The 14,599-nt window shown below is 35.5% G+C and overlaps 1 protein-coding gene across 2 annotated transcripts in view; it reads left to right on the top strand.

The window, feature by feature from the left end:
* Nucleotides 1–14,599, top strand: part of LOC125056776 (E3 ubiquitin-protein ligase UBR1) — a 54,104-nt gene that overhangs the window by 11,591 nt on the left and 27,914 nt on the right. The window contains exons 3-11 of one of the 2 annotated variants that reach the window (XM_047660063.1): nt 5,206–5,354; nt 6,307–6,471; nt 7,524–7,678; nt 8,457–8,599; nt 8,940–9,036; nt 9,993–10,135; nt 11,250–11,342; nt 12,278–12,531; nt 13,754–13,932. In XM_047660063.1, coding sequence (XP_047516019.1) covers nt 5,206–5,354; nt 6,307–6,471; nt 7,524–7,678; nt 8,457–8,599; nt 8,940–9,036; nt 9,993–10,135; nt 11,250–11,342; nt 12,278–12,531; nt 13,754–13,932 — 1,378 coding nt within the window. Of the gene's footprint in view, nt 1–5,205; nt 5,355–6,306; nt 6,472–7,523; nt 7,679–8,456; nt 8,600–8,939; nt 9,037–9,992; nt 10,136–11,228; nt 11,343–12,277; nt 12,532–13,753; nt 13,933–14,599 lie in introns of both variants that reach the window. The other variant, XM_047660062.1, reaches the window with a different exon arrangement.

Below are 14,599 nucleotides of genomic sequence, written 5' to 3'. Positions count from 1 at the left end.
ATTTGAAGCTTTGAAAGCAACAAATGTGACCTAAAAGCAAACTAGGAACTGACCTTCAATGGTATGTAGTTCCGGCAGAAGCTTTAGGATATGTTTCTGTCATGGTCATAAAAATTGCACACGTTCCCAGTTTCAATATGTAGGTACTAATACCACTTACGAGTCGTAGATTTTACTAAGGCGTAACATCACTAGTGGTTCTAAAATTGTACCATTTTTTTTAATAAAAACATACATATTATCAAATCTCGCCCATACTAGTACAATTATATTATTTTATTACAGAGAATATCTAATTTATAAAATTCTCGTGTCACAATGTTCGTTCCCATACTCCTCCGAAACGGCTCGGCCGATACTTATGAATGTTTTTATGCATATTCAATTTGAGAATCGGCTACTATCTATCTTTCAAACCCCTAAGTGATAAGGGTGGTCCACCCTTAAACTTTTTAGAAGTTTTTTTGTTTTTATTTTTTTATGATACAACTCCTAATTTTCACCCCTCTACGATCAACCCCTATTTTTTATTTATTTATTAAAATTTTATGACTTGAACTTTGAGGTCTATATAGAGAACAATTCACAGAAAAATATAAATAGTTTTCATTCCGGAAAACCGAACAGTCTGGGGTAGCATAGTAAAATGTTCCATGTTGGTATGTACTCAAAAGGTAGGCTAAGTAAAATCACATTAAGGAGAAACAAAATTTGCGGTGGCTAGTATATGTAATTATAAAAGAAACGGACGTAATCTGAGGCTAAGACCTATTTAGCGTTGTAGCGCCACTGAATTATTATTATTTGTTAAATAAAAACATGTAATATGGTGTGCCCTTGTTTATTTTTATATGTGATACACTAATCTTTGCATGTGGCTTTACCTTGCTAGGTATTTTTATCTGTCCGAGCTGTGAAGTTGCCAAAATCTATTAAAATCGTGCTACTTATAGGAAACAAACAGACCGACGAACCCATTTGTATTAATATACAATTTTGTTTTTATTAATCAGTATATGTAGTATAAAACCAGTTTTCACGAAATTAGTTAGTACACAATAATTTGAGGAAATTTTTTATATGAATAATAATTTCATATATATATAAGTATGTAGATATTTCTACGTTTTTCTGTTTTCACAAGTACAAAATATACATAAGCATGGTTATTGCACTATATATAATATCGATAGACATATAATAACCTACAACATAGGACCCAAAGAAATAGAGAACTCCTCTCCACTCAAATAGAACTCACTCGTATGTAGTATGACCACATACTACATATACATATAGTACTGTGTTAACTCCATGTAACGTCGCTCGATTTAACCACAAATCCCTTAAAGCGTCGAAAACACTCGGCTTTGGTTGGTTTTGCTATTCTATCATACAATGATACACTCTACATTGCATTACACCTACCCTCAATAACGACAATTAAATATTAAAAAGTACTTTCACACTCACAGACCGTGACTCACTCACAGTCGATCGATCTCCTATCTGCATCCCAATAATCAAACCCTACGAAGACAATCCATTTTTGGTGTATGTTTAAAACATAACAAACAGTTTTTTTAATTATTTAAAAAACTGGTGTTGGTTAAAATCTGTTAAAATTAAAAATATAAAAATTAACTGTTGAAATCGAGCTTTCGTCTACTGTCATTTTCATACAAAGGTCTATCCATAGACACCGATACGACCTCCCATGGATAGCTTGTAACGACAGATGGCTATTACAATCCGTCGATTGGTTATTGGCATACTTGTTACAACATTCGAATTAAGATTACTAGCTCAGATGGTGGATGGATAGCTGATTGGGTTCGGGCATTAGTCCCTTTCGTAATCTTGTTCTCTTTTCCACACGCGTCAGACTATAACTTATATCCTATCATAAATATTATTGTTAGGCCGGCTCCACACGTTGGCCCCAATATTGGTAGTTGGCCGGCTCGTGTCGGTTTCATCAAAGGAATCTGCGCCAACGCTCGCGATCTGTCCACACGTTGGCGCTTTGCTCAGTTCTGTTACAACACGCAGCGAGTGCGTACGTCGAGCGAGAATGGCTTCCTCATCCACAAAATCGCCACCGGCATGGACAAATGAAAAAGTAATAGAATTTATTGAACCTTTTCAAGCACATCCTAATATGGGACGCAACTCGAAAGGATCATAAAAATAATTTCTCAGTAACAAATATAAATGTGCACTCATCATTACTATAAACGCGCTCAGAGCAGTTTCGATTTCTGTATCGGACATCTTCACATTGGCCCTGACGGGACAGACACAGAACTAGTTTATTAGCCAACGTGTGTACGCCTCACCGAGTTTTCAGTCTAACGTTGGTACGAGCGTTGGGACCCACATGTGGAGCCGGCGTTATTCTCGAAATTGACGTTTTATTTTTTAAATAATTTTCCTGTCCCTTTCGCAATTTTATGTATTTTTTTGCGATGCTAATGATATCACTATTGTATTTTTATACACTGATGTCATTGTGTAAATAATTATTTGTGTAATGTTAATGTAAACTCATTTTTATCGATTCGAATCGATTTTAACATTCATATATTATATTTAATGAGTTTTATTTTTTGGCTATTATGTGATACCGCCGCCCATGGACATTCAATGGCAGGTAGCTCGCGAATGCGTTGCCGGCCTTTTAAGACTTGGTTCGGAGTGAGCAGATTTTTATTCTAATTTTTGTGTATTTTAATAACAGATTTGATTAAAATACAAGTTTTATTAAATCAAATATATATTATTAACCATATCAACAAATGTTTTTATAGTTATTGTAATTTTGTGACTAATTTCTAAGATTTCTTTCATTAAAATTCAATTTCATTCATGACTATAACAGGAAAATATTGTTTAAAAATTAAGAATTAATTATTGATTTGTGGCACGGAACTTGCAATAAAGTGTTTTTTTTTTCGATATTGTTAAAAGCTTTTTAGTTGAATAATATATTTTATGTAAATATAGCCTTTAATCGGTGGGCTGAAAAGTTCGTAGGTTGACACATAGATGGCGGTACTTGTATAAATTATATGATTTGTAGTTAGCCCTAAATCTTAGGTTTCCTAGAAAAGCGGTGCCGCTATCTAACGGCCTCTAACCTTCAAAAGACGTATTTACACTATTTTTATGACAACTGTCGTACTATAAGCTTGTGAGATATAGTATATTGAGAGAACTTTTGTTTGTTTAAAAAAAATAGTTGTATGTACACATGTCAGAAGTGAAACTTCTTTGGCAAACTAATTTTTAACTCTTGTTCATATTTTTACAAATCTAAAACTTTAGATTTCCGAGACTTATAGGGAGGGAAAAAGGAAGATATGTTAGGAATTTAATTGTCAATAAAATATAAGTGTCGAAAATTTATAAAAATAATAAATTTAAAAAATCCATGGCCGACTTAAATAGTTAAGAAATTTTTTGTCCTTATTTATATAATATAAATACATAACAAATTTGAATCAAAATTACTCATAATTATTTTATTGAGAAAAAGCTTGCCTTAGCTTTAATTTGTATCAAATTATGTATATTTAAAAGTTTCTAATCGTAATTAAATGTTCAAAGATATATAAATATAGATCATGGCCGTGTTTAAATTCTGGAGAATGTCCTAGTTTTCACAAAATAAACATTCTACATCAACCTAATGAAAGCGTGTCTCGGATTTATATTTAAATGTTGCATTCCCGTTACATTCCCTGATGAAAGACGTGTTTTAAGTTTAAGATGTTGAGGAACTTAGTTAATATATTATATAGGTTTTTAAAATAATAAGCAGTGTTGGCCTACTGGCTTAAGCGTGCGAGTCTCATCCCTGAGGTCGTTCGGTTCGATGCCCTGCTGTGCACTAATGGACTTTCTATGTGCGTCTTTAACTCGAACGGTGAAGGAAAACGTCGTGAGAAAATCGACTTGTCTTTGACCCAAAAAGTCGACAGCGTGTGTCAGACACAGGAGGCTGATCACCTACGTGCCTATTACATTGACAGATGATCATGTAACGGATACAGAAATGAATAGTGTGTTTTCCTGTTTCTGTGCAATATGTCCAGTTTTATATCTTGACGTTTGTGTCTTGTTTCGACGGAGTCTTAGGGTAAGATTCAAAGTCGAGACAAGTATGAATGGTTGATGTACTGGAAGCCTGGTCTTCAAATGTCGTATTTGAGCGAGCAAGATACTATTCCCTCAAATTCAAATACCGAAGGGAGTAATAAACATTGATTTTGATCAATGTATCCAGTATTTTGTATTTAAGTCAAATTATCAAGAGATTCAAATTAATAAGAGTCGACTATATGTCTCCGGTATATCAAAAATGTATTGAAGAACATACGAGAGTGATAGTTTGTGCGGAGATCCTAAGACTTATCGATCCATTTGACCTTTGACTTCACAAGTTTGCTATGAAAATTTAAAGCGGAAAAAAGAAAATGGACTGACTAAATTATGCAGCCATTCCATTTTATTGAGCTCAAGTGAGCTATAGAATCTAGATTCGATTCAATATTCAAAACTCGTTAAACTTAAATTAATCAATAAAGCTTTTTATAAATTTGACGATTGTATAAATGATCCTAATCGTTGGGATTGATTTGCTCCAGTACAAAACAAGGCGATTAAAAAGAGTGTCGGAGAGTTTCTTGCCAGTTCTTCTTGCCCTACGCTCTTGACTTGAGCTGGTAGTAAATGTAAATTAAGAATCAATTTAACATCTTTTCTGTTTACGTTCATAAGTGTACTTGCTTACCTATATTAATAAAGTTATTTTGAGTTTGAGTATTCAATATAATAAAATTTATGTTCTATTTTGTAAATGTAAAAACTTGATATAATCCCAACCGAGGGTTCTATATATTTAAGCTATGCGTTAAAGAAGAATTCTTCAGACGGAGAATTCTAAATGTTAAAATTGCTCCAAAAGTTTTGAGGTTTTTCGTTATAAACAATATCATAATATGCATAAATACAAAATTGTACTATCTCTCAAATACACTCATAATAAATATTGAGATGTGACGTGATTATTCTGTGACGTAGACGGAGACAGACAGACAAATAAAAGATTTTTATGTAACCGCTATCATTGACCAAATCAGGTTATCCCAGGCGAAGTAATTACCCCTCTAGAATTTATGATAACGAGGTGGTCCTTTTCAGATTCACATTGCCAGCCCGAGGTGACGCTGTGGTGGAGCTATGGAGGACGAAAATGGAGGAAGGCGTACTGGCTCCAACACATTTCCAGGATCATTGGCGTATCACTGTACCCAGGATTTATTCGCCGCAACCCAATAGGACATGTCGTGGTTAGTATGTTGCGGAATAAAGAGCTTTACATCATCCACCAATAGAGCATATCTTTCGCTTTTTTACACGCTTTATATTAGCTTCACCTGTATGTATGTAAGCGACTCCTTCGGACTCGATTTTATTCAAATTTAGCGCACCTGCCAAAGATCGATGACAATGCAATAATCCGAAAAAAAAAAAATAGTTAAAAAAAACTAAAAAACACGCTTTTATTTTTTATTTTTGTATAGTAACTTTCGTTGGCTTAGCACTAGATACAAGAGGGAAAAATGTTTGTCAGAAAAGAGTGTTGTGTTGTATAAAAAAAAATCAGTGGCGCTACAACCTTTTTAGTTTTGTGCCTCTGATTTCTGTATGTTTTATGACCATTTTTCAAAATAGGCAAGTATTTGATCAGCCTCCTGACACACGCCGTCGACTTTTAGGGTCTAAGGCAAGCCGGTTTCCTCACGATGTTTTCCGTTCGAGCGAATGTTAAATGCGCACATAGAAAGAAAGTCCAAGGATAAATTTTAGAACACAAAAACGCTTGGCAATAGTTTTAAAAATATTGTTTTGTTATCGAAATTGAAGTGTTTTGAATATGTGAGTAATGGTGAATATGATAAAGCACAGAACTGTTATTTTTTACTTATCTAACTTTAATGACGTTGTGGTTTATGACATTTTCCTTTGAATAATTGTTATGTAGAGGGAGGGTAAAACTTGCTGAGTTTCTTGCCCGTTCTTCTCAGAACAAGGCCTCCTGGTAGTTTTACGAACGGATGGCGTAGTCTTGCTCTTTCGTGAATTTTGTAAATATCTCTCGATACCGCCGCCCATGGACACTCTCAATGCCAGAGGGCTCGCGTGTGCCAAATCTAAAGTCTTTTTGACTAACCATAATGCTCATTGGTTAAATAGCTTTTAAATTACTTCAGAAGATTCGATAAACATTCTGATTTTCAGATTCGTCCTTCGATGAGGAATTAGCGTTGAAGCTTCTAATCCAGCCCCTGGAGCAGTTTGTGTGGGGAACAGCGGACACATTAAGGCGTCCACCGCCTCGTCGACAGACGCTTTGTGGCAGAGTTTTTAAGCAGGGCGAACCGGCGTATAGTTGCAGGGAGTGTGGTAAGAACTTCTTCAATTTTTCTACCTCTTTCTATTACTATTATGTTTAGGGGGCAGTAATTTGCCCCTCCATCTAGGCGTCTACTATCGGGTCATTTGGATTTCGGTGGTGGACGCACAGGCTTCGTATGGGGAGGCACAACTACGCTTAAAAACTCGGAGCATACAAGAATTTACCGAAGGCTACCCCTTTCGCACTCACTGTGGATTTTTGGGGCTCAATTCTAATATCAACGCGCACGACCTAGAAACTGGGAAGCCGGCCTTCTTCCTTACCGAGACTTGGGGTCCTTCAAGAAAAGAGCGTACCAATTGGCATTGAGTGTCCATGGGCGGGGGGGACACCTCATGTTATCACTTAGCATGAGGTGAGCCTACAGCCCGTTTGCCACCTGTTCTGAAGTGTCAAACACGTCATGTCGTTTTTGACATATGGGAGTCATACTTAGCGCTCACTATATATCCTTCACCCTTCGAGCAACCTAGTTAGTTGAGAGTAGGAAATAAAATGTAGGTACTATTGAATTATTAATTGTTTCCTTGTGAAATAATATTTTAATTGGGGATTTTTTTAAGTTTTAATAAGGGGTAAGTTTTCTTTTATTTGAAGTCATTTGAAATGTTCTTTTTTAGCTTTGATACCATACAGATGGTATTAGAAAACAATTATGTATATATTATTAAAACAATATGCGGTGAAAATTACCAAATAAACGTTTTGGTAGAGTAATCAAAAAATCGTCCTCCCACCTACCTTAATGTTTGGTTTATTTTTATTTCAGTCATTATATCTAATATAAAAAAATTATCGTGTCACAATGTTCGTTCCCATACTCGTCCAAAACGGCTAAATAATACGTATACAACCCTTAATTATCACCTCTCTACGATTAACCCCTATTTTTCCTTATAGTAGATAGTTATTTTTATTGAACTAAAACAATGTTTGCCGGGTCAGATAGTAATTGTATATTAAGTATGTAACATAAATAACCCATAGTAAAACACCGTTCTTTTGACTTATTTGAAGCTTATTAAGATGACATTTCCAGGTATGGACAACACGTGCGTGCTATGCGTGGAGTGCTTCAAGGTGTCAGCTCACAGGCATCATAAGTACAAGATGGGTCAGTCCTCCGGAGGTGGGTGCTGCGACTGTGGTGATACAGAGGCCTGGAAGAGGGAGCCCTGCTGTGAACTACATGCGGTGAGACCGATTGCAAGATTATATGTAATGCTCTACCGAAGTAAAACGTTACGTTTGAGAACTAAAATGATAATATTTTAAGGGGAAAGATTTTGTGGTTTGTTGAAAACTATTGGAACAATCTGAAAAATTCTTTTAACATTAGAATGTAGATTATCCTTGATGAACATAACCTCGCTGTAGAATGATAACCTCGTATGTCCAGAGAACCAAACATTACAAGAAACGCAAAATGTTTCAATTTGTCTATGTTCGTTAAAATATTATTGTGTTTTGTCTATAGTTTTGGATATTAAAAGGACTTATAAATAACCTTCTTCATGATTTTACCAGTTAATTGACATGAGAGTTACGGTTTCCTAGAAAAGCGGTGCCATTAACTAACTGCCGTTCCTAGAAAGTAGTGCGACCGTATTCAATCGTAGCCATTCAGTAGTCACTCGAGCGTTAGGTGGTGCACTGGTAAAAAATGGACGATTTGGACATAGCATTATTAGTATTTTTGGATGATGAAGAGTCATCAGAAGATGAAAAAAAGCGTTTGGAGGAGAGTTGCTTCACAAATTTTGCTTCATCTGAGCTTGTCTGTACTCTATGGATTTGATATTGTACAAAGCTTCATGATTTTCAACAAAATCAATTAATTGTATCAATTAACAAGGATAGAGGAAGCAATACCAGTCTTATTCCAGCCTCATGTTCATATTCCAAAAGCTTGGAAAACCTTATTGCTAACTTGTTTGATTGTATTTTTTGTCTATTCTGTGCTTCTTTTTAGGGCACTGACGATAAAGAAGATATTCAAACGAGCATCAGCCCCGATATAGTAGAGCGTATGAAGATAGTCGCGTCTGTTTGTCTGTCTTATTGCTTTAGGCTGCTCACGCTTGACCATGCGCCTGGGCTTCCCAATGATCTCAGGTAATATTAATATTTTTTTATTGATTAATTAATTTTTTATTGAACAGGGGGCAAACGGGCACCTGATTTCAAGTGATACTGCCGCCCATGGACACTCAATGCTAGAAGGCTCGCGAGTGCGTTGGCGGTCTTTTAAGAATTGGTACGCTATTTTCTTGAAGGACCCTAAGTCGAATTGGTTCTGAAATACTTCAGTGGGCATCTGGTTCCTCATAGTGGTGGTGCGCAGCAAAAACTGCCTTAAAAAAACGCTCAATTTTTACATACTTACATATTTTAATTGAAAAAAAAACTTCTTATGATCACTGTAATGCAATATGTTTTTTAAATCTTAATTCAGATTGAAAGACGCCGAACGTGATCTGTTACAAATACTCGATCAGCCGGACTGTTATTGCACAGTATTGTATAACGACGAAACGCACACATTTGAACAGGTGAATAATAATTTTATTTACGCTTACGACTATTACGCCATTTTATAACGCTTACAATCAATTCGACAACGTCTAATAAATCGATGAACGCTGGCTGCAGGCACGAAAAAGAATGATTCTTTGTCCCGTTACGCATCTATCTCTCTTCCACTCGATTGCCCTGTGCGTCCGAGTATTCACTCCTTCTTTGTATCCAATATCCATAGAATATAGTGATAATGAGATCCGGGAGTATTTAATGATATTGTCGTGACAATCGCATGGTCACGCGACTATGCATTTGTGTATTTAATCGAAAATTGTGAAGAGTTTAGTTTTATTGTTTTACGCTGCTATGTTATTAATTTTTATATCCTTAAAATAATCATTGATTATTAATATAAACATTGTTTCTGTTTGAAAGGATTATTCTAACTCAAACTAACTTTATTCATAGAGGTAAACAAATACACTTAAGAACGTCAACGGAAAAAAGGTAAATTGATTCTAACAGTTCGCAAGTCAAGGGCGTAGAGCGGGCTAGATGAACTGCTAAGAAATTCTCCGCCCCTTATTTTAATATCAAGTTTTGAGTCATACAAATTTTTTGAACTGGAGCAAAAATCAATCCCAAGGATTTTAAATTTATAAAAACTTTATTGATTAATTTACGTTTAACGAGAGTTTTGAATTTAATCAGTGATAATTCTCGAATTTCGCTTAGGAGTTTGTTGAAAAAACGAATACAATTTCCATATAAGAAGTGGTTTATCTTTTGGAGCCTGGTTGGTCGTGGCCAAATTAGTTCTATTTCGCGTATTATACTGGTGAAAGTCACCATTTGTTTTAAAATCGTTTATATTTTTTTGTACATACAACAAGGCTTCAAAAATATATTAACCGGATAGTGTCATAATATTTAATTTTTTCGCTTATTAGGCGAACTGTATTCATTAATTATTAAAAAATATTTTCAGGTAATAACAACACTGATGCGTGTAATGAAATGCAACTACCGCGACTCAGTGGAGTTAGTGAGTCTCATTGACCGCGAGGGTCGCGCGCTGGTGAAGTGTAACTCGTTCCAAGTTTGTGATAAACTCAAGACTGATATTGAGATGTAAGTTGTAAAACATTTAAAACTATTGCATTAGGGAGCGTTCAAGTATTACGTAACGAATTTTGGGGTCCCTTTTATAAAACATTACGATGTGGGGCGGGGATTGAATTACGCATTATTGGGTACTGTATAATTATTGTATTTATTTTTATATGAAAAAACTAAGTATTCTTAATTAAATCTTTTAAATTTAATTATATAACAAATGACTTCAACCACTAGACGCATTATTTTAATGATACGATTAGTAATATGTCCGGACGTTTCGTGTGCTTTGGGCACTGCAATTTATCCCCCTCTCCCCCTCCTCTTGTCAGCAAAAGTAAGCAAAGCTCTCAAAAATAATAGTACATAAACGTATTAATTTTTTGAAGGAATTGTTGAAAGTGCATTTCGTTTTCAGGCATATAGTCAATGTGTAAAAAAGTTAATAATTACTGTTGACGTAATCTTCAAATAAGAAAATCTAAATTCTCCCCATAGTGATTACGTAATAAATTGAACGGCCCCTTTGTCAAAAAAAAGTCCAATTAAATGTTAAATAAATTGGGATAGTTATAAATCCTTACGTTTATTAAAAGCACATCTATGTGTACACTACTATGTAAGAGCTATTAAAATTATATATTAGTGTAGACGGAATTTTTACATTATTTATTAATTTTGGTTTGGAATAAATGAAAATTAATGAAATTGACAGACAAAAACAATTTATAAATACATTTATGATAGACTACTTATGTTATAAGGCCATAGAGCTTAATTTCGATAAATATATAAAATGGAAATTGATGTGTTGGCGTATTGTAGAAATTAATGTTTTCATGTTTCTTAACTGTGGTGTTGTTTGACAAATGGTTTTTAAATTGACAGTTTCGTTATGATGTTACCATAGAGTAAAGAATTAATGTTTCATTACAAGACTTTCGGCCGGGCTTCTACAAAGTCTTACGGCCTTTTTTAATCTTTTAATCGAATCCCACAACATCCTTATACAATTTACCTTAGCTATATTACGCCAAATTGAAATTAATTTAAATACCTAAGCACTTGTCAAACGATACCGCTGTTGAGTGCGGGCATATTTACTTAGCGGGCTCGCCATGTTCGAAAGGTTCACGTCACGCCACGGGCCCGAACTACGCGTGCTCGTTATGCACGCGCACGTCATCGCGCACCAGACCTTCGCCATGAAGCTGCTTAACTGGTACGTATAACAATATGAAATTAATCACTACATAGTATAAGAACGCTTTCTCTGTCCCTATGTATGCTTAAATCTTTTAAACTACGCAACGGAATTTGATGCGGTTTTTTTTAATAGATAGAGTGTTTGTTTCTAATGTGATGTCGTAAATAATTACATTGTTTCCGCTTACAGACGACGTTCATAGTTTTTCTGTCGTGTATTTAGTTTCAGCATTGCACCCGTGCGAAGCCAGGGCGGGTCGCTAGTATTTTCTATGAAACTTAGAACCCGTACGAATTGTTTGGAACTAAAAATAACGGATTAATGAACAGTCGCTGAAATGGGGTCTACCCCATTGAGACTTTTATGAAAATATCAGCTTAAATTAATGCTAAATTAATGTAGTAAAATTATAGTAAATTTACACTGAACGTTCGAGATGACTACATCTTAACTCGTCAAAAAGTCTCAAATCATAAGCAAACTAAGCTGAAAAACCGTGTAATTTCTGTATAGCATAGGGCAGATTTGGATTCAAAAAAAAGTGAAGCCGTGTTGGCCTAGTGGCTTCAGCGTGCGACTCTCATACCTGAGGTCGTAGGTTCGATCCCCGGCTGTGCACCAATGGACGTTCTTTCTATGAGCGCATTTAATATTTGCTCGAACGTGGAAGGAAAACATCGTGAGGAAACCGACATGTTTCAGACCCCAAAAAGTCGACGGCGTGTGTTAAGCACTGGAGGCTGATCACCTACTTGCGTATTCGATTTAAAAATGATCATGAAACAGATTCAGAAATCTGAGGTCAAGACCTAAAATGGTTGTAGCGCCACAGATTTGGGAAGGACATAAGCTGAACCGTGTCACGTGACCGTACAAATTCGATCACTGGCGCCTATAGCAAAGTTTATTTCCTACTTAGTACTAAAATTTTATTATCCACCTCAACACAGGCTACAGAACTTCGTGAGCCAAGAGCCCAGCCTTCGTCTGGTGCTCAGCCAGGTGGCCTTAGGTGAAGAAGAAGGATTGAGCAGCGGTCTATCCTTGTCCAACATGTCAGGGGGCGTGGCGGCCGGTGTGATGCAGAATGATTGCCATATGTGGAAAGCTGCAAGGACTGCGTGGCATAGATTACTCATCGCCACTACTTTGATGGACTATTCTACTAAGAGGACCATGGCTATTTTGTTCACGAAGAACTATGGTGAGTAGATTCAGTTAAATTTAATATATAAACAACGAAGTTTTGTGAGTTACTTCATATGTTGGTTTTGTATTTTATTAAGACTGCTAAACAAAAATACAATATGTTTTTCCTCCAAAACTATGCGCAGTATATGAGACAGTGCATCGTTCCGGGTTATGCAATATAGTGCACTCGTAATAACTCCTGTAGCTCATTAGTAAAACTTTAGATAATGGATCGTTTAAGTATTACGTAACGAATTTTGAGGTGGGGGGGTTCCTTTTGTAAAACGTTACGATGCGGGGCGGGGATTGAATTACGCGTTACTGTTAATATTATTTTCGAATTTCCAGTACTTTACACCACATAATGGTAAGTTTTAAGTATAAAGAATCACTGGGAGGTCACGAAACGTTTTACTATTGGGTACAGAAAAACGTTACGGCGCGTTACATGGGGGGGGTCAATCTCCAATAATTGCGTGACGTAATGCTCGCTAAGGCATTCCCACGTTATTGCGCTTCCTGTATCAACGGGATTCTTTAATAGAGGATATTACTTTCACTCGCGTATATGCTAAATAATATGCTATGAAATGCTTAAAAAATGCTGAAGAGAGTAATTGCTTCTAGATATATACTCTTGGAGCGTAACTCCAACGATTTAGGTAATCACCAAGCTTAAAAAACTTAGAAAGGAGTGAGCAAAATGGACGGCCTTAGCTCGTACAACGGTAATACAAGATTTTAAAAGCTGTGATTATTCGTTCAGATTAACGATTGCCATACATCATCAATTTTACATATTACATACAACTATTTGTTGAATCAGGGATATAAGCGCTATATCAAAGACATGCGATACTACATGATCCTTCGTCCAAAATATAACCAATAAAATGAGTTGCGGAGAGTTTATTGACAGTTCTTTTAATCTTCTTGATTTGCGAAGTAAATTTAAATTTTGAGCAGTGTGCGATTTCCATCTCATCGTGGGTTTGATCCCCCGCTGTGCACCAATGTACTTTCTTTCTATGTGCGCATTAAACACTCGATCGTACGGTGAAAACGTGACAAAACCGGCTTGCCTTAGACCCAAAAAACTCGATGGCGTGCATAAGTAAAGGAGGCTGATCACGTACTTGACAAATGATCTTTAAACAGACACGATAATCCAACCCAGACCTAAAAAGGTTGTAGCGCCACTGATTTATTTAATTATTTTTGATATTCTTTTTCAGGTACGATTCTCAAAGATTTCATCCGAGACGACCACGATCACTCGTTCTCGATCTCGTCGCTGTCAGTGCAATTGTACACGACGCCGACGTTTGCGCATCTTCTCATTGGAAAGCATGACGCGCTGTATGTGGTCATGAATACGTTTGTCAGCGAATGCAATCGACGCTGTACTCCTGAGGTAAGATGCAGCCATTGTTGTTCCGTCACCAATAACACTTGCAAAGAAGATATATAATATTAAATTGCATATTTGTAATTCTTAATAAAGTTTATATTTATTGTATTATTTCTTTTATAATTGTAATGTTTCCCTTTAAATTATTTGAAAACTTTCGGATGGCAACACAGAATGTCATTGAATTTCTTAGGTTAGTATGGTCTTGATACTTCATGCAATTACTCATTTTTATTTCTATTATATATTTTTCCGAATATTTAACAGGTATAATAGCCTGTACTTTGTTTTATTGATTTCTTGGATTCTGATTTTGATTATTGCGAATAAAGTTGTGTTTTATAATAAATATAGTTTTAGTTTTCCATGTAATGCTAGTTAAGTATCAATAGTAAAAGACTAAATACGTTACTATCAATGTAAAAAATAATATAATAAAATCAAGTATCAAGTAAGTTTACACCACAAAATATATCAAACTTTTAGGGATACCATACTAATTTTTTTTTTGATTTGCCGCGCTTTTTCGTTATCTTCTTTCATTAGCCAGAATTTAGTCATTGATACAGATCCATGTTCTGTGTAAGTGTTGGTATATGTTTCGTTATTTTGACTTTTTAAAAATAAATCAAAATCAGTTTTGTAAAAACTATGTCTTATGTATTCATAA

Source organism: Pieris napi, chromosome 15 (genome assembly GCF_905475465.1).
Source record: "Pieris napi chromosome 15, ilPieNapi1.2, whole genome shotgun sequence".
Taxonomy (NCBI): Eukaryota; Metazoa; Arthropoda; class Insecta; order Lepidoptera; family Pieridae; genus Pieris; species Pieris napi.
Note: the sequence above shows the minus strand (reverse complement) of the source record. Positions and strands in the feature narration are given on the sequence as shown.